The sequence below is a fragment of the Leuciscus leuciscus genome (assembly GCF_965113295.1).
Source record: "Leuciscus leuciscus genome assembly, chromosome: 2".
Lineage (NCBI taxonomy): Eukaryota > Metazoa > Chordata > Actinopteri > Cypriniformes > Leuciscidae > Leuciscus > Leuciscus leuciscus.
The window spans coordinates 315,413-341,163 of record NC_138726.1 but is presented as its reverse complement, the minus strand read 5'-3'; the positions used below and the strand labels follow the sequence as shown (position 1 = coordinate 341,163).

The 25,751-nt window shown below is 45.5% G+C and overlaps 2 protein-coding genes across 3 annotated transcripts; one reads left to right on the top strand and one right to left on the bottom strand.

Annotated features, from left to right (window-relative positions):
• The first annotated feature begins 3,117 nt into the window (after positions 1–3,117).
• On the top strand, positions 3,118–12,170 carry cldnd1a (claudin domain containing 1a). Of its 2 annotated transcripts, XM_082158565.1 has the most exons (4): positions 3,118–3,737; positions 3,885–3,992; positions 4,709–4,846; positions 11,182–12,170. In XM_082158565.1, exons 1-4 carry the CDS (start codon positions 3,446–3,448, stop codon positions 11,400–11,402), a joined length of 759 nt encoding a protein of 252 aa, XP_082014691.1. In that variant the 5' UTR covers positions 3,118–3,445; the 3' UTR covers positions 11,403–12,170. The 2 variants fall into 2 exon arrangements, with proteins under 2 accessions (XP_082014691.1, XP_082014692.1); XM_082158566.1 differs by lacking the exon at positions 4,709–4,846.
• Positions 12,105–25,178, bottom strand: LOC309492963 (N-acyl-aromatic-L-amino acid amidohydrolase (carboxylate-forming) A-like; the record flags this gene model as incomplete). Its single annotated transcript, XM_082161994.1, has 7 exons — positions 12,105–12,394; positions 12,481–12,593; positions 12,668–12,775; positions 21,426–21,519; positions 21,606–21,801; positions 23,900–24,120; positions 25,164–25,178. The coding sequence occupies 7 exons, from the start codon at positions 25,176–25,178 to the stop codon at positions 12,194–12,196; spliced, it is 948 nt and encodes a 315-aa protein (XP_082018120.1). The 3' UTR covers positions 12,105–12,193.
• Positions 25,179–25,751: the final 573 nt, after the last annotated feature.

Below are 25,751 nucleotides of genomic sequence, written 5' to 3'. Positions count from 1 at the left end.
AAGAGGTCTGCCATGGCGGTCCGTTCAGAATTCGCTTAGAAGCTAGCTCACTTCTTCTGATGAAAGTGGCCACCCCCAGGACCACAACGTGAAACATGATCATGTTAAGACTAAGAATATTATTTTAAGATTAAGGCCATACACATTATCAAAACTATAACAGATTAAAAACGAATTTAAGCATGGCTGATACAAATGAAGGTTTTCAAATAAAATATTTTTTATTAAACAATGACAGACAACAAAAATGTGTGCTTGTGTGTGTGAACAAGAAAAACAAAAACCAGGGGCAGGTGATCCATGAAACAGACAGGACTGGTGATGGCCATAACAATCCTAAAGGTCCAGCATTGTTCTCACAAGCCGCTTCACTCAAGACAATAATAACATAATGAAAAGTTAGTATATCCCAAAAAATTAAATTAAATAAAAGTTGCTATAAAGGTGGTAGCGATTCATTACCGAACTCTTAGCTGACGAAGTCGCGCGCAGTGCTTGAAAATTGGTTGAAACAACCAACATAAAATATAAATAATTACGCTGTGCATGTACAAATGAAGACCAGTATAAGCATCGCAAAGGGCCTCTGATACAATATAGACAGTTGACAATTCAAAAGAGGTCGATATTTCGGCAACTTAACTCTGGAACAACTCGACGCGCAGCAATGTAAGTGAATGGTGTCCAACGCCCAAATGACAGTGTTTGGAACTATTCCGATCTTCATATCCCGGAAGTAGGCGGTTAAAAGCGCCGCCATTATTAACAACGGAGGTCTATGGGAGTGTCGCAACTCTCTCTCTCTATGGCTCTGGTAAACGCTAATCCAAGGCGATACAATGACAGAATAACTGCATGGGTTCATGGGAAATGGAGTCCGAATCTAACGCTAGTACTCAGGAGAGGGAGACCTCTGGTGGCCGACAGGGGAAGCTACACTTATTTTGAATAAATGCTGTTCTTTTTAACTTTTTATTCATCAGTGAATCCTGAAAAAATATCACAGGTTCCAAATAAATATTAAGCAGCCAAACAGTTTCCAACATTGCTAATATATCAGCATATTATTATGATTTCTGAAGGATCATGTGACACTGAAGACTGGAGTAATGATGCTGAAAATTCAGCTTTGATCACAGGAATAAATGATTATTATTTTACACTTCACACAATAGCCTGTAGGTGGCGCACGCGCTTCTACTGTGATAGTTTGATCAAATGGTAAACGGTGTATCAATACACACTTGAATATTACCTACTATCAATGCGACTTTTGGTGCTGGTTTTGTGCAGTGCTTTAATTGCAGTCAATTAACAACATCCATTGTTTCAACGGCAAAGATTCAGATCGCTTCATAAATATGAACTCGTCTTTCCATGTAATTTTCAAACGATTTATGAATAACCAGAAAATTACCGCTCCACTTCACATTGTCCAATGACATTTGAACTTGTTGTGCCAGATGATGATTGGTCTGTGTTTTATACATGGCAAACAGGCTTCAATGAAATTATGTAATATTTAAAATATGTAATATGTTGATTTCTAATTGAATCAATCGACACACTTGCTTTGATTATAAAAAAAATATATATAAAAAAATTATAAAAAAAGTTTAAAAATAGTTTGGTTTATTCGTTCCTGCTGTCGAGCGATAGGCAGCGTTACTCACTGAAGAACCACATCTGGCTCGAGAACATCGGTTGCTGGGCAGACTGTGGAGAAAACAGGCCAATCTCACTCATCCAGAATCCCAGAATAACCAGTAGCGAGTGCAGCCTTACGGAGAGACTCAGGAAGAGCTTCTGAATGTAAGTGGAGACATTTCTGTAGTTGTTGTGGAGTTACATTGATCATCTCATTTTACATTTATGCATTTGGCAGACACTTTTATCCAGCGCTCTTCTGTTAGAGCTACAGGAAACACGACGTCATGTCATCTCATAATCATCTTCAACTTTTACACAAGTTGACACAGAGTTAACGTGTATCACACCGCTGTGATCAGTCTAGGCTGCAATATTTCTTTCATACACACACACACACACACACACACACACACACACACACACACACACACACACACACACACACATAGATATGTATTAGTGTTGTCAATCGATTAAAAACAGTAGATTAATCAAATAAAAAAATCTGTGATTTATTTCTGTTTTTAATATATTTTATAATGTAATATTTTCACAGTTAATCTCCAAATGAATGTAGAAACAACATAAAGACAGTATATTTAAAATATGTGTTTAATGGCATATTTTTATGAATGAAGGCCAGTATCACTGATACTAAGGTTCACTACTATTGATACTACAGATACTATTGATGTCTCTATGAAAACTATTTCCCCCCAATATTAAAAAATAATTACAGCCATTCAACATTACAGTATTGAAAGCAATCTTTTTTTTTTTACATTTATTAGGCTTCAAAAATATAACAACTTTTACTTTAAGTGAACTTAAAACAATCCTCACATAAACCTGTAATAGATCATATTTATCATGTGGCGTTCTTGTCTAACAGGAAATATACAGATATTAAATAAAGATATCAAACAGTCTGCACTTCATAAATACTTTTTTTTTGATGAATTTGATGAACATTATAGTGTGTGTGTGTGTGTGTGTGTGTGTGTGTGTGTGTGTGTGTGTGTGTGTGTGTGTGTGTGTGTGTGTGTGTGTGAGAGAGAGAGAGAGAGAGAGAGAGAGAGGGTGAGTGTGTGCGTGTGTGAGAGAGAGAGAGAGAGAGAGAGAGAGAGAGAGAGAGAGAGAGAGAGTGAGTGTGTGTGTGCGTGTGTGTGTGAGAGAGAGAGAGAGAGAGAGTGTGTGTGTGTGTAAGAGAGAGGGAGAGAGAGAGAGAGAGAGGGGAGAGAGAGAGAGAGAGTGAGTGAGTGTGTGCGTGTGTGTGAGAGAGAGAGAGAGAGAGAGAGAGAGTGTGAGTGAGTGAGTGAGTGAGTGTGTGTGTGTGTGAGAGAGAGAGAGAGAGTGTGTGTGTGTGTGTGTGTGTGTGTGTGTGTGTGTGTGTGTGTGTGTGTGTGTGTGTGTGTGTGTGTGTGTGTGTGTGTGTGTGTGTGTGTGTGTGTGTGTGTGTGTTTATTTACAGCAGCGGATAGTCAGCATCACACTGGCTCCTATTGTTGAAGAATGACGTTTCTTAAACTACATTACCCATGATCCCTTGCTGCCGGCTCTAAATCGCACAGGAAAACGCTTGGATTTACGCGCATATCTGCTTCTAATCGCATATTGAGCGCATTTACTCTGATTACCAAACTGACATTAAGACGAAGACTCTGGACTGTGATTCTTCTTCTTCAGGGTTTATTCTCAGATCATGGCGTGATGCGGTCGAGCGGGAAATAGGGCACGCAAACACTCGGAGACAGACGCGTTGGTGTCGCTGAGAGACTCATCAAGCCCGGGAGCGATGGTGGATAACCGGCACGCCACAGCCCTGGTCCTCGCCGGGGTTCTGAGCGTCCTGGCGTCCGTGTATCTGTCGGTGTCGCTGGGCTCTCCGCACTGGTACCAGTACACGAGCCCGCCGGTGCGCGCGGAGCACAACGCCTCGGAGCTGCGCGCGCTGCAAGACGAGTTCCTGGACGGAGAGTTCGACGAGAAGAGCGCGAGCGACGCGATGTTCCGCATGAACGGCACGCTCGGGCTCTGGTGGCGCTGCGTTCTGACGCCCACGAACGCGCACTGGTACCGAGAACCCGGTGAATACTGTTATTATCAGCAAGAGGTTTATTGTCGGAATGATTACTGTGATTGTTCTCTGAATGTGTATTTCTCCAGACGAACATTTAATTCCCATTCCTGTACATTAATGTTATGTTGTTTGTTTGTTTGTTTGTTTGTTTCAGATCCAAAGATGGTGATGGAGTGTGTGAGTTTCACTCTCTCTCAGCAGTTCATGCCAAAATACAAAGAGCCTGGAAATCACAACAGTGGAGAAGATCTGATACGAACCTGTGAGCAAACACACACTTTATAACTTTTGAGACGTCAGTAATAAAATACGAAGAAAGAATCAAATGACAGGCAACAGGACAATCAAATACAATAGAACAAATATGTAAATAAATGAAATTTAATTTTAGAATATGTGAACAAACTCATAAGAACAAATCAAATGTAATCAGCACTGTCAAAATGACCGTATTATCGCGTAATGGATTTATTATTTGGTGTTTTATGATTATAGCTGATTTCTAAAAACGGCTGTATTCAAGTCAACTTTATTTCTGTGGCACATGCAGTGTTTCAAAGCAGTACAGAAGATGAGTTCACATTACAGTTTACAGTTCACATTACAGTTTACAGTGATCTGTTATCAGAGGTTACTTTATAAGTTATGTTTTTCAGAAATGTACAAATCACAGTTAGCTAAAAATGTATTCATTTAAACAATGTAATTATAGTCGCATTAGCAGATTAGAGCTGTACAAGAGTATATATTTTTACATTTTGTGACGATATGAACAATGAAGTAGAGATTTGATATATAATATTTAACATTTAATCATTTATTGGTCTCACTTTGGGAGGGAAAGAGAAAATGTGCTTGAAACACGTGAGAAGCTTGTGTTCATCTAAACACATTGTGTGTGTGTGTGTGTGTGTGTGTGTGTGTGTGTGTGTGTGTGTGTGTGTGTGTGTGTGTGTGTGTGTGTGTGTGTGTGCTCAGATCTGTGGAGGTGTCAGTTCTTCCTGCCGCTGGTGTCTCTGGGTCTGGTGGTTCTGGGTGGTTTGCTCGGGTTCTGTGCGTGTCTGTGTGGAAGTCTGACGCCGGCGCTCTTCATCGGCCTCATTCACCTCCTCGCAGGTCAGAGTTCATCTGACCATCATCAGAACTAACCCTAATCCTGATGCTGTTTCTGCCCTTCATTCCTCTGATGCTGTTTCTGCCCTTCATTCCTCTGATGCTGTTTCTGCCCTTCTTCACTCTGATGCTGTTTCTGCCCTTCTTCACTCTGATGCTGTTTCTGCCCTTCTTCACTCTGATGCTGTTTCTGCCCTTCTTCACTCTGATGCTGTTTCTGCCCTTCTTCACTCTGATGCTGTTTCTGCCCTTCTTCACTCTGATGCTGTTTCTGCACTCTGATGCTGTTTCTGCCCTTCTTCACTCTGATGCTGTTTCTGCCCTTCTTCACTCTGATGCTGTTTCTGCCCTTCTTCACTCTGATGCTGTTTCTGCCCTTCTTCACTCTGATGCTGTTTCTGTCCTTCTTCACTCTGATGCTGTTTCTGCCCTTCTTCACTCTGATGCTGTTTCTGACCTTCTTCACTCTGATGCTGTTTCTGCACTCTGATGCTGTTTCTGCCCTTCTTCACTCTGATGCTGTTTCTGCCCTTCTTCACTCTGATGCTGTTTCTGTCCTTCTTCACTCTGATGCTGTTTCTGCCCTTCTTCACTCTGATGCTGTTTCTGTCCTTCTTCACTCTGATGCTGTTTCTGTCCTTCTTCACTCTGATGCTGTTTCTGCCCTTCTTCACTCTGATGCTGTTTCTGCCCTTCTTCACTCTGATGCTGTTTCTGCCCCTCTTCACTCTGATGCTGTTTCTGCCCTTCTTCACTCTGATGCTGTTTCTGACCTTCTTCACTCTGATGCTGTTTCTGCACTCTGATGCTGTTTCTGCCCTTCTTCACTCTGATGCTGTTTCTGTCCTTCTTCACTCTGATGCTGTTTCTGCCCTTCTTCACTCTGATGCTGTTTCTGCCCTTCTTCACTCTGATGCTGTTTCTGTCCTTCTTCACTCTGATGCTGTTTCTGCCCTTCTTCACTCTGATGCTGTTTCTGCCCTTCTTCACTCTGATGCTGTTTCTGTCCTTCTTCACTCTGATGCTGTTTCTGCCCTTCTTCACTCTGATGCTGTTTCTGTCCTTCTTCACTCTGATGCTGTTTCTTCACTCTGATGCTGTTTCTGTCCTTCTTCACTCTGATGCTGTTTCTGCCCTTTTTCACTCTGATGCTGTTTCTGTCCTTCTTCACTCTGATGCTGTTTCTGCCCTTCTTCACTCTGATGCTGTTTCTGTCCTTCTTCACTCTGATGCTGTTTCTGCACTCTGATGCTGTTTCTGTCCTTCTTCACTCTGATGCTGTTTCTGTCCTTCTTCACTCTGTGGCTGTTTCTGTCCTTCTTCACTCTGATGCTGTTTCTGCCCTTCTTCACTCTGATGCTGTTTCTGTCCTTCTTCACTCTGTGGCTGTTTCTGTCCCTCTTCACTCTGATGCTGTTTCTGCCCTTCTTCACTCTGATGCTGTTTCTGCCCTTCTTCACTCTGATGCTGTTTCTGCCCTTCTTCACTCTGATGCTGTTTCTGTCCTTCTTCACTCTGATGCTGTTTCTGTCCTTCTTCACTCTGATGCTGTTTCTGCCCTTCTTCACTCTGATGCTGTTTCTGTCCTTCTTCACTCTGATGCTGTTTCTGCCCTTCTTCACTCTGATGCTGTTTCTGTCCTTCTTCACTCTGATGCTGTTTCTGCACTCTGATGCTGTTTCTGTCCTTCTTCACTCTGATGCTGTTTCTGCCCTTCTTCACTCTGATGCTGTTTCTGTCCTTCTTCACTCTGATGCTGTTTCTGCCCTTCTTCACTCTGATGCTGTTTCTGTCCTTCTTCACTCTGATGCTGTTTCTGCACTCTGATGCTGTTTCTGCCCTTCTTCACTCTGATGCTGTTTCTGTCCTTCTTCACTCTGATGCTGTTTCTGCCCTTCTTCACTCTGATGCTGTTTCTGTCCTTCTTCACTCTGTGGCTGTTTCTGTCCTTCTTCACTCTGATGCTGTTTCTGCCCTTCTTCACTCTGATGCTGTTTCTGTCCTTCTTCACTCTGTGGCTGTTTCTGTCCTTCTTCACTCTGATGCTGTTTCTGTCCTTCTTCACTCTGATGCTGTTTCTGTCCTTCTTCACTCTGATGCTGTTTCTGCCCTTCTTCACTCTGATGCTGTTTCTGCCCTTCTTCACTCTGATGCTGTTTCTGCCCTTCTTCACTCTGATGCTGTTTCTGTCCTTCTTCACTCTGATGCTGTTTCTGTCCTTCTTCACTCTGATGCTGTTTCTGCCCTTCTTCACTCTGATGCTGTTTCTGTCCTTCTTCACTCTGATGCTGTTTCTGCACTCTGATGCTGTTTCTGCCCTTCTTCACTCTGATGCTGTTTCTGCCCTTCTTCACTCTGATGCTGTTTCTGTCCTTCTTCACTCTGATGCTGTTTCTGCCCTTCTTCACTCTGATGCTGTTTCTGTCCTTCTTCACTCTGATGCTGTTTCTGCACTCTGATGCTGTTTCTGCCCTTCTTCACTCTGATGCTGTTTCTGTCCTTCTTCACTCTGATGCTGTTTCTGCCCTTCTTCACTCTGATGCTGTTTCTGTCCTTCTTCACTCTGTGGCTGTTTCTGTCCTTCTTCACTCTGATGCTGTTTCTGCCCTTCTTCACTCTGATGCTGTTTCTGTCCTTCTTCACTCTGTGGCTGTTTCTGTCCTTCTTCACTCTGATGCTGTTTCTGTCCTTCTTCACTCTGATGCTGTTTCTGTCCTTCTTCACTCTGATGCTGTTTCTGCCCTTCTTCACTCTGATGCTGTTTCTGCCCTTCTTCACTCTGATGCTGTTTCTGTCCTTCTTCACTCTGATGCTGTTTCTGTCCTTCTTCACTCTGATGCTGTTTCTGTCCTTCTTCACTCTGATGCTGTTTCTGCACTCTGATGCTGTTTCTGCCCTTCTTCACTCTGATGCTGTTTCTGTCCTTCTTCACTCTGATGCTGTTTCTGCCCTTCGTCACTCTGATGCTGTTTCTGTCCTTCTTCACTCTGATGCTCTTTCTGTCCTTCTTCACTCTGATGCTGTTTCTGCACTCTGATGCTGTTTCTGTCCTTCTTCACTCTGATGCTGTTTCTGCCCTTCTTCACTCTGATGCTGTTTCTGTCCTTCTTCACTCTGATGCTGTTTCTGCCCTTCTTCACTCTGATGCTGTTTCTGTCCTTCTTCACTCTGATGCTGTTTCTGTCCTTCTTCACTCTGATGCTGTTTCTGCACTCTGATGCTGTTTCTGCCCTTCTTCATCTGATGCTGTTTCTGTCCTTCTTCACTCTGATGCTGTTTCTGCCCTTCTTCACTCTGATGCTGTTTCTGTCCTTCTTCACTCTGTGGCTGTTTCTGTCCTTCTTCACTCTGATGCTGTTTCTGTCCTTCTTCACTCTGATGCTGTTTCTGTCCTTCTTCACTCTGATGCTGTTTCTGCCCTTCTTCACTCTGATGCTGTTTCTGCCCTTCTTCACTCTGATGCTGTTTCTGTCCTTCTTCACTCTGATGCTGTTTCTGTCCTTCTTCACTCTGATGCTGTTTCTGTCCTTCTTCACTCTGATGCTGTTTCTGACCTTCTTCACTCTGATGCTGTTTCTGACCTTCTTCACTCTGATGCTGTTTCTGCACTCTGATGCTGTTTCTGCCCTTCTTCACTCTGATGCTGTTTCTGTCCTTCTTCACTCTGATGCTGTTTCTGCCCTTCTTCACTCTGATGCTGTTTCTGCCCTTCTTCACTCTGATGCTGTTTCTGTCCTTCTTCACTCTGATGCTGTTTCTGCCCTTCTTCACTCTGATGCTGTTTCTGTCCTTCTTCACTTTGATGCTGTTTCTGCCCTTCTTCACTCTGATGCTGTTTCTGCCCTTCTTCACTCTGATGCTGTTTCTGTCCTTCTTCACTCTGATGCTGTTTCTGCACTCTGATGCTGTTTCTGTCCTTCTTCACTCTGATGCTGTTTCTGCCCTTCTTCACTCTGATGCTGTTTCTGTCCTTCTTCACTCTGATGCTGTTTCTGCCCTTCTTCACTCTGATGCTGTTTCTGTCCTTCTTCACTCTGATGCTGTTTCTGCACTCTGATGCTGTTTCTGCCCTTCTTCACTCTGATGCTGTTTCTGTCCTTCTTCACTCTGATGCTGTTTCTGCCCTTCTTCACTCTGATGCTGTTTCTGTCCTTCTTCACTCTGTGGCTGTTTCTGTCCTTCTTCACTCTGATGCTGTTTCTGTCCTTCTTCACTCTGATGCTGTTTCTGTCCTTCTTCACTCTGATGCTGTTTCTGCCCTTCTTCACTCTGATGCTGTTTCTGCCCTTCTTCACTCTGATGCTGTTTCTGCCCTTCTTCACTCTGATGCTGTTTCTGCACTCTGATGCTGTTTCTGCCCTTCTTCACTCTGATGCTGTTTCTGTCCTTCTTCACTCTGATGCTGTTTCTGCCCTTCTTCACTCTGATGCTGTTTCTGCCCTTCTTCACTCTGATGCTGTTTCTGTCCTTCTTCACTCTGATGCTGTTTCTGTCCTTCTTCACTCTGATGCTGTTTCTGTCCTTCTTCACTCTGATGCTGTTTCTGCCCTTCTTCACTCTGATGCTGTTTCTGTCCTTCTTCACTCTGATGCTGTTTCTGCCCTTCTTCACTCTGATGCTGTTTCTGCCCTTCTTCACTCTGATGCTGTTTCTGCCCTTCTTCACTCTGATGCTGTTTCTGCCCTTCTTCACTCTGATGCTGTTTCTGCCCTTCTTCACTCTGATGCTGTTTCTGCCCTTCTTCACTCTGATGCTGTTTCTGCCCTTCTTCACTCTGATGCTGTTTCTGCCCTTCTTCACTCTGATGCTGTTTCTGCCCTTCTTCACTCTGATGCTGTTTCTGCCCTTCTTCACTCTGATGCTGTTTCTGTCCTTCTTCACTCTGATGCTGTTTCTGCCCTTCTTCACTCTGATGCTGTTTCTGCCCTTCTTCACTCTGATGCTGTTTCTGTCCTTCTTCACTCTGATGCTGTTTCTGTCCTTCTTCACTCTGATGCTGTTTCTGCCCTTCTTTACTCTGATGCTGTTTCTGTCCTTCTTCACTCTGATGCTGTTTCTGTCCTTCTTCACTCTGATGCTGTTTCTGCCCTTCTTCACTCTGATGCTGTTTCTGCCCTTCATTCCTCTGATGCTGTTTCTGTCCTTCTTCACTCTGATGCTGTTTCTGCCCTTCTTCACTCTAATGCTGTTTCTGTCCTTCTTCACTCTGATGCTGTTTCTGCTGTCTATCATCCCTCTGATGCTGTTTCTGTCCATCATCCCTCTGATGCTGTTTCAGCTGTCTATCATCCCTCTGATGCTGTTTCTGTCCATCATCCCTCTGATGCTGTTTCTGTCCTTCTTCACTCTGATGCTGTTTCTGCTGTCCATCATCCTTCTGATGCTGTTTCTGTCCATCATCCTTCTGATGCTGTTTCTGTCCATCATCCCTCTGATGCTGTTTCTGTCCATCATCCCTCTGATGCTGTTTCTGCTGTCCATCATCCCTCTGATGCTGTTTCTGTCCATCATCCCTCTGATGCTGTTTCTGCTGTCTATCATCCCTCTGATGCTGTTTCTGTCCATCATCCCTCTGATGCTGTTTCTGCTGTCTATCATCCCTCTGATGCTGTTTCTGTCCATCATCCCTCTGATGCTGTTTCTGCTGTCAATCATCCCACTGATGCTGTTTCTGTCCATCATCCCTCTGATGCTGTATCTGCTGTCTATCATCCCTCTGATGCTGTTTCTGTCCTTCTTCACTCTGATGCTGTTTCTGCTGTCCATCATCCCTCTGATGCTGTTTCTGTCCATCATCCCTCTGATGCTGTTTCTGCTGTCCATCATCCCTCTGATGCTGTTTCTGTCCATCATCCCTCTGATGCTGTTTCTGCTGTCCATCATCCCTCTAATGCTGTTTCTGTCCTTCATCCCTCTGATGCTGTTTCTGTCCATCATCCCTCTGATGCCGTTTCTGTCCATCATCCCTCTGATGCTTTTTCTGCCCATCATCCCTCTGATGCCTTTTCTGCCCATCATCCCTCTGATGCTTTTTCTGCTGTCCATCATCCCTCTAATGCTGTTTCTGTCCATCATCCCTCTTATGCTTTTTCTGCTGTCCATCATCCCTCTGATGCTGTTTCTGTCCATCATCCCTCTGATGCTGTTTCTGTCCATCATCCCTCTGATGCTGTTTCTGTCCATCATCCCTCTGATGCTTTTTCTGTCCATCATCCCTCTGATGCTGTTTCTGTCCATCATCCCTCTGATGCTGTTTGTGCTCTCCATCATCCCTCTGATGCTGTTTCTGTCCATCATCCCTCTGATTCTGTCCTCAGTTTTGTGTTCTCTGCCCTCAGGTGTGTGTTCTCTGGCCACCGTCTGCTGTTTCCTGGCCGGGACGGACCTGCTGCACCGCGTGTCGGTGTTGCCGGATCGCGTGGACGGCTCTCTTGGCTGGTCTCTTTATCTGGCGCTCGTCGCGTCTCCGCTGCACATGATGGCCGCCGCGCTGCTAATGTGGGCGGCTCGCAGTCATAGCCAGAGCTACGACCGCATGACGGTGTACAGAGTGGCTTGAATCACGGATGACAGATCAGATCATTGATGGAAGCTACAGTGAACACTGAATCTGTTGTACATAAATGTCTTCAATGTGTTGAAGAGCGACAACTGCTAGTCAGAAACACAATCCTGTTTTGAGAATGTCAGATGCACTTTCAAGAGATAATGAGCTCTTACGTGTGTGTGTGTGTGTGTGTGTGTGTGTGTGTGTGTGAGAGAGAGAGAGAGAGAGTGTGTGAGAGAGAGAGAGAGAGAGAGTGTGTGTATTAGTTTGAGCACAGGTAAACTTTCCCTCAGTGCTTGTGAATCTGTGATATCAGACTTTAGGATTTTCCTCAGTATTAGAAACAGCTTGACTTCTGGTGTTTTAGCTTTAGTTAAGTAGCATGAACAGCCAGGAATTCTGATGTGTTCTGCATTTAATGTATTAATCCTATTTATTACTATCATTTTTATTTATTTATTTATTTCTGTACAATTTATTTGGTCATTTCTAATAAGGTATAAAACAGCTGAGTGTGTGATGATAGTTGTCAGTGTTCGTGGTTGATGTTGCTTCCGGTTCATTTGTCACACTGGAAATGGAAGGTCAGTTGCACTGCATTGTGGGATACAGTATCACTGCAGGTATTGGTCGAAGTATTCTATGATCTGTGTATTTATGCATATAGAAACATCATCTGCTATATATGTAGAAAATGTATGTTTTTCTGAACATATTAAGGTTGACTGTTTTTCACAATGCAGTGTTCAGTTTTCATCAGTAATAAACTCATCAAACTCGTGTTGATGTTTTCTGTCTTCTGTTCATCTCTGTGTGTCTGAGCGGACAGAAGGAATCTCCACTCTTCTCTTCCTGGCGAGGGAAAGAGCCACACCCTTCTCGTAGTACGCAGCCTCGTTAATGAAGAACGGATAGAGCGCTGCTTTCCCTCTGTAGCGCAGCGTTTCTCCGGAGAAGGACAGGAACATGGGATCTCCAGGGTGGAGGAGACAGAAGTCCCTGTCCTGAGCGGAGAGAGAGAGAGAGAGGATTTACCCTGCCGTTCATCAGCAGCAACGTTTCCACAAGACAGATTCTCATCGTTCTGTACCTGCAGGTCGGGATGGACCGCGGCCGTGATCATGTGTGTCTGAGGGTCTCGTGGATAATCGATATTCTTCACCATCGTGAAAACGTCGACAGATCCTCCTTCAAACAGGGTCCCTGAGCAGAGAGAAGCCATGAAAACACACACACACACAGATCAGATTTTGCAGGGTTTGAAGTTGAAGATGTACCGGAGTTGAACTGCCAGATCCAGTCCAGCATGAGCTGAACTCCCTCCTGCATGGAGCTGAAGATCCCGGACCGGACGAGTCCGTGCGGCTGCGGTCCGACCTCCATCGCTGAGGGCAGAGAGGAAACATCCACGAGCTTGTAGAATAATTTTACATTTCATTTAGCAGATGCTTTATCCACATCCATAGGGAATATTAATTTATATAAAAACAACAAAAAAAACCTTTAGCATAATGTTCATGCAGTGGCAGATTCATCTGTAAACGAGCGTCTCCGCCAATGAGGAAGGCACACAAATCACAGCCGCTTTGATCATTTGTAAATGAATCATTTCCGGATCAAAAACAGCATTTAAAAGGTTCTGTGACCGACACTGATCGTACAGTGACGTCACTAAACAGTCACGGCACAACTATAAGAACATCATACACAGGTTTCTGCACAGCCATAACTACACCGAGAGCAAATATTGTTCAGTTGATCGTGATATGCTCTCTCTCCTTTGATGTCGTTGCTTCTTCCATTACATAGATTTCTGATTTGGACTGACCCAGTGCTTGTGTCTCCCGCACCAACCAATGAGAGTGATTCTGAGCTTAAAGGTTCAAGCTGTAATTTTTTCACCGCCAGAGGTCGCATTTTCAAAACAATAACAAAGACGAAGCTTGATGACACTATGAAGGAGAGTGGAACGATGGTAGATGTCGTTTTCACCGTCCAGAGATGTGTGGAATTCAATAATCATATAAATTGTTCTGGCTTTGTCTTGCGAGACAGAGCGAGTTGGACACGGTTTGTCTCGCTCTGTCTCTCACCTGCACGTTCTGTCTCGCTGTAGCAAATTAGCTCTAAAGAAATATTAATAATCAATCATAACTTGTTATAATTGATTATTAATATTTGGATCAGGTAATAGAATTAAATTGTAGTAAAATTAATATTACAATCAATTAAACTGTTTGTGCCGTGAACACTCAGTGTTAATTGTTTATTCATTCTAAGAAATGTACATTTCCGGGGTATGGGAAATGTCTTTCTTACTGTACAGTTCTATTCAGAGCCTGTAGTCAAGATCTATGATTAGGGACTCCAGTATGAGCTTGAGACACGGAGAACTTTACGTGTGATATGAACAAGACTTTATTAACTAGACTAAACACTTAAAGTAACATACAAACATTGTTTGAATTTCAGCAGATCAACAGCTTTGAGCAAACCATCAGTTCTAACACGCCCTTCTTTAAGGGGTACGGATACTTAATGTATCAAATAATGAGACTAAGTTTGATACTTGCATGTCTCACCCCTTTGAATTAAACTGTCCTGATGCAATTTGTTGAGGCTCCAGCTGATCTTTGCTGATATTGTCTTGATGAGACAGAACCAGTGGGAGTCGGAGGATCTTTGGTGAATGGGAAGACAAGGCTGCAGCCTGGCACAAGCTTGGGGGTCCTTGGAAAACTTCTAGTTCAGCATCTTCACATTAGAATCTCAGAGAGGAACTAAGAGGTGAGACAGAGCGAGACAGAGCATGCAGGTGAGAGACAGAGCGAGAGACAGAGCAAGAGACAGAGCGCGCAGGTGAGAGACAGAGCGAGAGACAGAGCGAGAGACAGAGCGAGAGACAGAGCGCGCAGGTGAGAGACAGAGCGAGAAAGAGCGAGAGACAGAGCGTGCAGGTGAGAGACAGAGCGAGACAGAGCGAGAAAGAGAGAGACAGAGCGTACAGGTGAGAGACAAGAGCGAGAAAGAGCGAGAGACAGAGCGAGAGACAGAGCGCGCAGGTGAGAGACAAGAGCGAGAGAGAGCGAGAAAGAGCGAGAGACAGAGCGAGACAGTGCGTACAGGTGAGAGACAGAGCGAGAGACAGCGAGAAAGAGCGAGAGACAGAGCGAGACAGAGCGCGCAGGTGAGAGAAAGAGCGAGAGAGAGCGAGAAAGAGCGAGACCGTGCGTACAGGTGAGAGACAGAGCGAGAAAGAGCGAGAGACAGAGCGAGAAAGAGCGAGAGACAGAGCGAGACAGTGCGTACAGGTGAGAGACAGCGAGAAAGAGCGAGAGACAGAGTGCGCAGGTGAGAGACAGAGCGAGAGACAGAGCGAGAAAGAGCGAGACAGTGCGTACAGGTGAGAGACAGAGCGAGAAAGAGCGAGACAGTGCGTACAGGTGAGAGACAGAGCGAGAGACAGAGCGAGAAAGAGCGAGACAGTGCGTACAGGTGAGAGACAGAGCGAGAAAGAGCGAGACAGTGCGTACAGGTGAGAGACAGCAAGAAAGAGCGAGAGACAGAGCGAGACAGAGCGAGAGACAGAGCACGCAGGTGAGAGACAGAGCGAGAGACAGAGCGAGAGACAGAGCGAGAAAGAGTGAGACAGTGCGTACAGGTGAGAGACAGAGCGAGAAAGAGCGAGACAGTGCGTACAGGTGAGAGACAGCAAGAAAGAGCGAGAGACAGAGAGCGCAGGTGAGAGACAGAGCGAGAAAGAGCGAGACAGTGCGTACAGGTGAGAGACAGCAAGAAAGAGCGAGAGACAGAGCGAGACAGAGCGAGAGACAGAGCACGCAGGTGAGAGACAGAGCGAGAGACAGAGCGAGAAAGAGCGAGACAGTGCGTACAGGTGAGAGACAGAGCGAGAAAGAGCGAGACAGTGCGTACAGGTGAGAGACAGCAAGAAAGAGCGAGAGACAGAGCGAGACAGAGCGAGAGACAGAGTGCGCAGGTGAGAGACAGAGCGCGCAGGTGAGAGACAGAGCGAGAAAAAGCGAGACAGTGCGTACAGGTGAGAGACAGAGCGAGAGAGCGAGAGACAGAGCGAGAAAGAGCGAGACAGTGCGTACAGGTGAGAGACAGAGCGAGAAAGAGCGAGACAGTGCGTACAGGTGAGAGACAGAGCGAGAGTGCGTACAGGTGAGAGACAGAGCGAGAAAGAGCGAGAGACAGAGCGTGCAGGTGAGAGACAGAGCGAGAAAGAGCAAGAGACAGAGCGAGAAAGAGCGAGACAGTGCGTACAGGTGAGAGACAGAGCGAGAGTGCGTACAGGTGAGAGACAGAGCGTGCAGGTGAGAGACAGAGCGAGAAAGAGCGAGAGACAGAGCGAGAAAGAGCGAGACAGTGCGTACAGGTGTGAGACAGAGCGCGCAGGTGAGAGACAGAGCGAGAAAGAGCAAGAGACAGAGCGAGACAGAGCGAGACAGTGCGTACAGGTGAGAGACAGAGCGTGCAGGTGAGAGACAGAGCGAGACAGTGCGTACAGGTGAGAGACAGAGCGTGCAGGTGAGAGACAGAGCGAGAAAGAGCGAGAGACAGAGCGAGAAAGAGCGAGACAGTGCGTACAGGTGAGAGACAGAGCGCGCAGGTGAGAGACAGAGCGAGAAAGAGCGAGAGACAGAGCGAGAAAGAGCGAGAGACAGAGCGAGACAGTGCGTACAGGTGAGAGACAGAGCGAGAAAGAGCGAGACAGAGCGAGACAGAGCGAGACAGTGCGTACAGGTGAGAGACAGAGCCTCTTCCCTGCATGGCCTTTTCCTTTCATCAGCCCTTTACAGGCACACACACACATCACGAGTGCAGCTGTACTATGAGGAGACTTTGGCACCTCGAGAGCACTGATAATGCACAGAGACTTTGATCGATCCTGGAGCTCTTGAGCTGTTGAAGGAGCTGTCAGCACCGATGCGTCTCATGGTCTTTTAGTCACTGTGATTACAGCACAGTCCTGCGCATGACTTCTGTCATGGGGAATTAGAAGATGTAAACGCTTTGGGGGCACATATGAGACTTGTGGAGATATGGGATTTTAATCCTGGCCTATTCTGATACAGTAGTGAGCAGGATGGACTTGTTTTTATATTGCAGTTTCATAATAGCTATTGAGACAATTTGGAAATTTAAATGAGCACTCACACTCAACTTCACTGTAGGCTATACAGACTATTGTCTGCATCTTTTTATCTGTCTATCTATCTATCTATCTATCTATCTATCTATCTATCTATCTGTCTATCTGTCTGTCTATCTGTCTATCTATCTATCTGTCTGTCTATCTTTCTATCTATCTATCTATCTATCTATCTATCTATCTATCTATCTATCTATCTATCTGTCTGTCTGTCTGTCTGTCTGTCTCGCTCTGTCTCTCACCTGCACGCTCTGTCTCTCGCTCTTTCTTGCTCTGTCTCTCGCTTTCTCTCACCTGTATGCACTGTCTCGCTCTGTCTCTCACCTGCACGCTCTGTCTCTCTCTGTCTCGTTCTGTCTCTCGCTTTCTCTCACCTGTACGCACTGTCTCGCTCTGTCTCGATCTGTCTCTCACCTGCACGCTCTGTCTCTCTCTGTCTCGTTCTGTCTCTCGCTTTCTCTCTCTGTCTCTCTCTGTCTCTCTCTCTCTCGCTCTGTCTCTCGCTCTGTCTCTCGCTCTGTCTCTCACCTGCACGCTCTGTCTCTCTCTGTCTCGTTCTGTCTCTCGCTTTCTCTCACCTGTACGCACTGTCTCGCTCTGTCTCTCACCTGTACGCACTGTCTCGCTCTGTCTCTCACCTGCACGCTCTGTCTCTCTCTGTCTCGTTCTGTCTCTCGCTTTCTCTCACCTGTACGCACTGTCTCGCTCTGTCTCGATCTGTCTCTCACCTGCACGCTCTGTCTCTCTCTGTCTCGTTCTGTCTCTCGCTTTCTCTCTCTGTCTCGCTCTGTCTCTCTCTGTCTCGCTCTGTCTCTCGCTCTGTCTCGCTCTGTCTCTCGCTCTGTCTCGCTCTGTCTCTCAGTCTTTCTCTCGCTCTCTCACTCTTTCTTGCTCTGTCTCTCACCTGCACGCTCTGTCTCTCTCTGTCTCGCTCTGTCTCTCACCTGTACGCTCTGTTTCTCGCTCTGTCTCGCTCTTTCTCACTCTTTCTCGCTCTTTCTCGCTCTGTCTCACTCTGTCTTTCACTCTTTCTCTCGCTCTGTCTCACTCTTTCTCTCCTCTGTCTCACTCTTTCTTGCTCTGTCTCTCACCTGCACGCTCTGTCTCTCTCTGTCTCGCTCTGTCTCTCACATGTACGCTCTGTCTCTCGCTCTGTCTCGCTCTTTCTCGCTCTTTCTCGCTCTGTCTCGCTCTGTCTCTCACCTGTACGCTCTGTTTCTCGCTCTGTCTCGCTCTGTCTCTCTCTGTCTCGTTCTGTCTCTCGCTTTCTCTCTCTGTCTCTCTCTGTCTCTCTCTGTCTCTCGCTCTGTCTCTCGCTCTGTCTCTCGCTCTGTCTCTCACCTGCACGCTCTGTCTCTCTCTGTCTCGTTCTGTCTCTCGCTTTCTCTCACCTGTACGCTCTGTCTCTCTCTGTCTCGTTCTGTCTCTCGCTTTCTCTCACCTGTACGCACTGTCTCGCTCTGTCTCGATCTGTCTCTCACCTGCACGCTCTGTCTCTCTCTGTCTCGTTCTGTCTCTCGCTTTCTCTCTCTGTCTCGCTCTGTCTCTCTCTGTCTCGCTCTGTCTCTCGCTCTGTCTCGCTCTGTCTCTCGCTCTGTCTCGCTCTGTCTCTCAGTCTTTCTCTCGCTCTCTCACTCTTTCTTGCTCTGTCTCTCACCTGCACGCTCTGTCTCTCTCTGTCTCGCTCTGTCTCTCACCTGTACGCTCTGTTTCTCGCTCTGTCTCGCTCTTTCTCACTCTTTCTCGCTCTTTCTCGCTCTGTCTCACTCTGTCTTTCACTCTTTCTCTCGCTCTGTCTCACTCTTTCTCTCCTCTGTCTCACTCTTTCTTGCTCTGTCTCTCACCTGCACGCTCTGTCTCTCTCTGTCTCGCTCTGTCTCTCACATGTACGCTCTGTCTCTCGCTCTGTCTCGCTCTTTCTCGCTCTTTCTCGCTCTGTCTCGCTCTGTCTCTCACCTGTACGCTCTGTTTCTCGCTCTGTCTCGCTCTTTCTCGCTCTGTCTCGCTCTTTCTCGCTCTGTCTCGCTCTTTCTCGCTCTGTCTCGCTCTGTCTCTCGCTCTGTCTCGCTCTGTCTCTCACATGTACGCTCTGTCTCTCGCTCTGTCTCGCTCTGTCTCGCTCTGTCTCGCTCTTTCTCGCTCTGTCTCGCTCTGTCTCTCGCTCTGTCTCGCTCTGTCTCTCACCTGCACGCTCTGTCTCTCGCTCTTTCTTGCTCTGTCTCTCGCTTTCTCTCACCTGTACGCACTGTCTCGCTCTGTCTCGCTCTGTCTCTCTCTGTCTCGTTCTGTCTCTCGCTTTCTCTCACCTCTACGCACTGTCTCGCTCTGTCTCTCACCTGCACGCTGTCTCTCTCTGTCTCGTTCTGTCTCTCGCTTTCTCTCACCTGTACGCACTGTCTCGCTCTGTCTCTCACCTGCACGCTCTGTCTCTCGCTCTTTCTTGCTCTGTCTCTCGCTTTCTCTCACCTGTACGCACTGTCTCGCTCTGTCTCGCTCTGTCTCTCACCTGCACGCTCTGTCTCTCTCTGTCTCGTTCTGTCTCTTGCTTTCTCTCACCTGTACGCACTGTCTCGCTCTGTCTCGCTCTGTCTCTCACCTGCACGCTCTGTCTCTCTCTGTCTTGTTCTGTCTCTCGCTTTCTCTCACCTGTACACACTGTCTCGCTCTGTCTCTCACCTGCACGCTCTGTCTCTCTATGTCTCGTTCTGTCTCTCGCTTTCTCTCACCTGTACGCACTGTCTCGCTCTGTCTCTCTCTGTCTCGCTGCTCTGTCTCTTGCTCTGTCTCTCTCTGTCTCGCTCTGTCTCTCACCTGGACGCTCTGTCTTTCTCTGTCTCGTTCTGTCTCTCGCTTTCTCTCACCTGTACGCACTGTCTCGCTCTGTCTCTCACCTGCACGCTCTGTCTCTCTCTGTCTCGTTCTGTCTCTCGCTTTCTCTCACCTGTACGCACTGTCTCGCTCTGTCTCTCACCTGCACGCTCTGTCTCTCGCTCTTTCTTGCTCTGTCTCTCGCTTTCTCTCACCTGTACGCACTGTCTCGCTCTGTCTCGCTCTGTCTCTCACCTGCACGCTCTGTCTCTCTCGGTCTTGTTCTGTCTCTCGCTTTCTCTCACCTGTACACACTGTCTCGCTCTGTCTCTCACCTGCACGCTCTGTCTCTCTCTGTCTTGTTCTGTCTCTCGCTTTCTCTCACCTGTACACACTGTCTCGCTCTGTCTCTCACCTGCACGCTCTGTCTCTCTGTCTCGTTCTGTCTCTCGCTTTCTCTCACCTGTACGCACTGTCTCGCTCTGTCTCTCTCTGTCTCGCTGCTCTGTCTCTTGCTCTGTCTCTCTCTGTCTCGCTGTCTCGCTGTCTCTCTCTGTCTCGCTCTGTCTCTCTCTGTCTCGCTCTGTCTCTCTCTGTCTCGCTCTGTCTCTCTCTGTCTCTCTCTGTCTCGCTCTGTCTCTCGCTGTCTCGCACTGTCTCTCTCTGTCTCGCTCTGTCTCGCTCTGTCTCTCTCTGTCTCGCTCTGTCTCGCTCTGTCTCGCTCTCTCTCTCGCTGTCTCGCGCTGTCTCTCTCTGTCTCTCTCTGTCTCGCTCTGTCTCTCTCTATCTCTGTCTCTCGCTGTCTCGCTCTGTCTCGCTCTGTCTCTCTCTGTCTCGCTCTGTCTCTCTCTCTCTCTCTCGCTGTCTCGTGCTGTCTCTCTCTGTCTAGCTCTGTCTCGCTCTGTCTCTCTCTGTCTCGCTCTTTCTCTCTCTGTCTCTCTCTGTCTCGCTCTGTCTCTCTCTGTCTCGCTCTGTCTCTCTCTGTCTCGCTCTGTCTCTCTCTCTCTCTCGCTGTCTCGTGCTGTCTCTCTCTGTCTAGCTCTGTCTCGCTCTCTCTCTCGCTGTCTCGCGCTGTCTCTCTCTGTCTCTCTCTGTCTCGCTCTGTCTCGCTCTCTCTCTCGCTGTCTCGCTCTGTCTCTCTCTGTCTCTCTGTCTCGCTCTGTCTCTCTGTCTCGCTCTGTCTCGCTCTCTCTCTCGCTGTCTCGCGCTGTCTCTCTCTGTCTCTCTCTGTCTCGCTCTGTCTCTCTCTATCTCTGTCTCTCTCTGTCTCTCTCTGTCTCGCTCTGTCTCTCTCTGTCTCGCTCTGTCTCGCTCTGTCTCTCTCTGTCTCGCTCTGTCTCTCTCTGTCTCGCTCTGTCTCGCTCTGTCTCGCTCTGTCTCTCACCTGTACGCAGTCAGGAAAAATCCTGTTGTCCTGCTGACTGATTGGCTGCTTCTACATTACCTTCATTTATTTATTTACTTATTTATTATTACCTTATATATTATTGCCTGCCCGATGGATACAAGTTATTTCTGAGTTCAGCTTTCACTGGGAACAGTGGGTTTGGATCTGCTAGTGTTGTCTGCAACTCTATTACCTCATCTCCAGCGAAGGGTTTCTGCACACAGAAGGAAACACGCAGTGTAATGAAGCGAGTGGCTTTTCCTGATTTCTGTGTGCGAGGTTACAAACGTTTGTTCACTTATCATGAATGCGCAGGTGCGCGCTGAAGTGCTGAAATGTCTGTCACTCATCACTGTAACCACATTTCGTCCTGTAACTTTTGCCGTGATGTTATTTATCTGACCATAAGATGATTAAAGTTTATTTTAATTCATGCTGACGGTGCCGTGCGTAGAGTCCAATTGGCAGATTCAGAGAGAACTTAGAAAAAGTCAGATAACACTTTGTCAGAATTGTTTTAAATAATAACATTCGCAGACGAACCCGCTCCGGTCTCGGATCCAAGCGGACCCGTGAACACCTCTAGTGTGACGCCAGACAGATGTTTAGTCTGGAGAAAGAATGGATGAGTGAATGATGAACTCTTCAGGTTTTTAAGTCTCACCAAAGCCGTGTTTCCCCACTGAATCCAGAGAATAGGCCTCATCGAGAGGAAGGTCAAAGTGAACGTATCTAACAGGAGTGGAGGACATTTCTTTCTGAAAACACACAAATACTCACAGAAGTTAGACACAAATGAGATATATGAGCAGTGCAGGGGAACTTCACATGTGTGTGTTTATGCCTGCAGGTGTTTGCAGATGTGCAGGCTGATCCAGTCACAGTCGGAGTGTGTGATGAGACACAGCCCTGTGTTGGCAGTGGTGTTGTGCAGATCACACAGCAGATCCACTGCCTGAACGCTTCCTTTAGGACCCAGAAGAGTGTTGAGCTCCCGAGAGCGGATCATCTCGTACGGTGAGTCCTCGGAGACGGGTGCGCTGACCGATGGACACACACACACACACACACACAAACACACACACACACACACACACACACACACACACACACACACACACACACACACACACACACACACACACACACACACACACAGTCTGAGAGTCAAATTAAAATGACAGTGATGCAGAAACAGTCAAACACTGTAGAGTAGAAATACACAACATACATTTTTCGACTTCAATCAAAGTAGTGATAAATGGTTACAAATTATGTTTTTATTTTTATATAAATTTAGTGCTGTATTTTTTTTTTTTTTACAATAAACATTAGATTTTATATATATTTTTTAAACTGTTTTCACTTATAATGGTGCTTGCTTTGACTTCGTCACAGAGAAGATCCCGGTTTTATTTAACTTAATAATGTTACATGTTAGTATGCACCAATTTACCAATATTTTAATGAACTTTCTCCTGTTTGGGTTTAGTTTTGGTTCTTGTGTTTGGAATTTGTAACAGCAGGGCTGGACAATAAGGACCGGGACAATGGCCCAGAGTTCACACTGCCGCATCCCCACAGTCTATCAGGTGTTTTGCCAATTCCGATATTCAAGTACAAGAAGACGTGAAGAACTCCATTCATTCGCGTGAGAAGTTTAGTGTTCAGAAAGCTGCGTCTCAGACAGCGAATGCTGATCTGAGCTCCTTCACGTCTTCTTGCGCATGAATGGACGAATTCAAACTAAATTATATAAAAAAATAGGTAACACTTTATAATAACTCCACGCTATTAATCATTAGTTAATCATTAGTAAACAGTTAATTCATCATTTATAATGCATTAATAGACATTAATAAGCTGTTTATAAATACAGCTATAAATGCTTTGTTCTTGATTTATAAGCATATCTATAATGTGTTTAATAATTGTATTTTCATACTTTATTAATGATCCATTTATCATTTCTAATGAAGTATAGCATTATTTACAAACCGGTTATTTAGGAGTTGTCAGTGCTTCATAAGATCACTTAGAAAGTGTAAGTAAATGTAGTAAACGCAGGGAGTTATAAAGCATTTAGTAGTGGTCTGTTAACTCTTTTGTGAGCTCATCTAAAGTGAGGACTAGTTATACTTTGTAAAGGAGATTTAAAGGCTCACTGATCTTCTAAACAGAAAAAGGAAACAAACACAACACTGTGAAACAGAACATAAAAGTATTTAACAGCCTTTAAATCTCCTTTATAAAAGCTTTACAAGGCATAACTAGTCCTCACTTTAGATGAGCTCACACACATAGTGAACTGACTACTACTAAATGCTTTAGAAATACATGTTAATAAAGCATTTAACACACTAAGTAACTATTACTATATGTCTGAATAATAATATGTATTTAAACAGTTTATTCATCATTTACTTACACTTTCTAAGTGATCTTATGAACCACTGACAACTCCTAAATAACCGGTTTGTAAATAATGCTATACTTCATTTAGAAATGATAAATGGATCATTAATAAAGTATGAAAATACAATTATTAAACACATTATAGACATGCTTATAAATCAAGAACAAAGCATTTATAACTGTATTTATAAACTGCTTATTAATGCCTATTAAGGCTTTATAAATGATGAATTAACTGTTTACTAATGCTTAACTAATGATTAATAGCGTGCAGTTATTATAAAGTGTTACCTAGAAATATCTTGGGCGAGTATCCCGTAAACAACACAGTCTTTATATCTGTGACCATAAACAGTCGAGAAATAAAACGCGTTCTATTGTATTTGTTCTATTGTTCGTAATTTGATTATTTGTTATTATTTTAATACTGACACTTTACTTGTCTTTAACAATATTTGAAATTCATATGAGTTAGGCTAGTAGTTTTTGGTGTCACCACCTTTTTATTAAGATTATGGGTCAAAAACATGAACACATTAACTAGGCCTATTTTATTGATTACTTGTGCTGGGGCCAATAGAAGAAACCCTCAGCACTGAGCCCTGGAACAGGGTTAGTTTGTCAAAGTTGTTGTTTATTATCACAAATATTTGACTTCATATGTATGTGTGATCATGTCTTCAGCTCTGCCAGTAGTGCTGTAGGTACTGTCTCTGGTCTCACCTGAGCGCCGCCCGCGTGAAACATCGGTTCAGGTCCGTCTCCACATAACGCACACACCGCTGCACGGCCCGCGGGTTCGACATCAGCGTTACCACGGAAACCGGCTCTGTCCCATCCTGCCTCCTCTTCAGCCTCTCTCTCACCAGGTAGACGCCTGACAGCTCGTTGCCATGGGTACCGCCGCACACCGCCACACGCGACACCGCCGGCAGAGCGACCACCTGATAATTCAACCAGTTATCAATTCATTTACAAATGTTCTATTAACTTACAACAGAAATCTAGATTTATACACTTCCTGAAATGAGCGTTATCCATATAAAGCAGCATTAATGTAAAGATGTTACTTGCGTTTTGTGTGTCCATCCAAGCAACTCATCTGGCTAATGACTGACCTCAGAACTGTGACCCTGCACTGCAGCTTTGCTCCGAGAGAAACACAATGAAACACACTCATGATGGCCGAGCTTCTGTCAGTCCCGCCGCAGCTTCACTGAGTTCATCTGACTCAGCAACTCTCTCTCTCTCTCTCGTCTCTCCCCCCCCCCCTCCCCCCCCTCCCCCCGCCACTCTCTCTCTCCCCCCCTCTCTCTCTCTCTCTCTCTCTCTCTCTCGTCCACCCCCCCTCTCTCTCTCGTCTCTCTCTCTCTCTCTCACTACCCCCCTCTCTCTCGCCCCCTCTCGTCTCTCTCTCTCTCTCTCTCCCCCCCTCCCCCTCCCCCCTCTCTCTCTCTCTCCTCTCTTCCCCTCCCTCTCTCTCTCTCCCCCCCCTCTCCCCCCCCCCCTCTCTCTCTCTCTTTCTTTCTTTCTTTCTCTCTCTCTCTCTCTCTCTTCTCTTCGTCTCTCTCTCTCTCTCAATTCAATTCAATTCAATTCAATTCAAAATGTGCTTATTGGCATGACAATTGTTACAATGTATTGCCAAAGCATTTCTATATTTTTTTTTTTTTACAGTGAACATATGTACATACATAAAAAAAAAACAGTTAGAACAATCATTTTGTTTGTTTTTTATTTTATGAACAATTTAGAATTCAGCGTGTGTGTGTGTGTGTGTGTGTGTGTGTGTGTGTGTGTGTGTGTGTGACCCGTGCTGCTAAAATCAGTTGAAATGCCACGGCTAATTTCAAGCTGCAGGCAAAACAAGTGAAAAATGTCAATTTTGTTTTTTATAAAAATGTGTTCATTAAGCCCTCGTCTTGCGATTCCAATGCTCCAAATAGCAATTCAATTTCTAAAAGTATCTTTATTTGTGCGTTTGTACCTTTCCTTTGTCCATGAAAACTGTAGTTATTCTCTGCTGGCTTCTCTGCTGAAACGGGTCTGTCTGCGTACCGCAGTACTATAACCACGCCAGCTACTACACCTACTACACCTATAGTTACGCCTCCCGTGAAGAAACAAAAACAATCTTTTGAAGTAAATTGTTTTATGTTTTAAATGTTTGTAAGGCTAGCTAATTTTGCTTTTGAATCTGATGAAGTATGAAATTACAGCTTAGTAAAACGTCAAATAAATAATATAATGAAGATTAATTATAGCTAAAAACCTAACCCGACCCCAAACCTTACCCTAAACCTACGCTTCCATAAAATGAAAATTTACTGTAGTTTCATTCTTCAAATACTTGAAAAACTGAGTAAAACAAATATGGTGACTTACCGCGTCTGGTGATATATTATACGATCTGTATGCCTCATCACTGGGTAGCGATGGTGAAGCTTAAACGCGAGGAACGTGAAGCAGAAGAAGAGCAGTATAGTGATGCAATCAGCGAATCCAGAGGGAGGGGCTCTGATGACATCGCCAATGGCTGTTTCATTATAGGGGGGTGTAACTTGAGGTAGGGAGG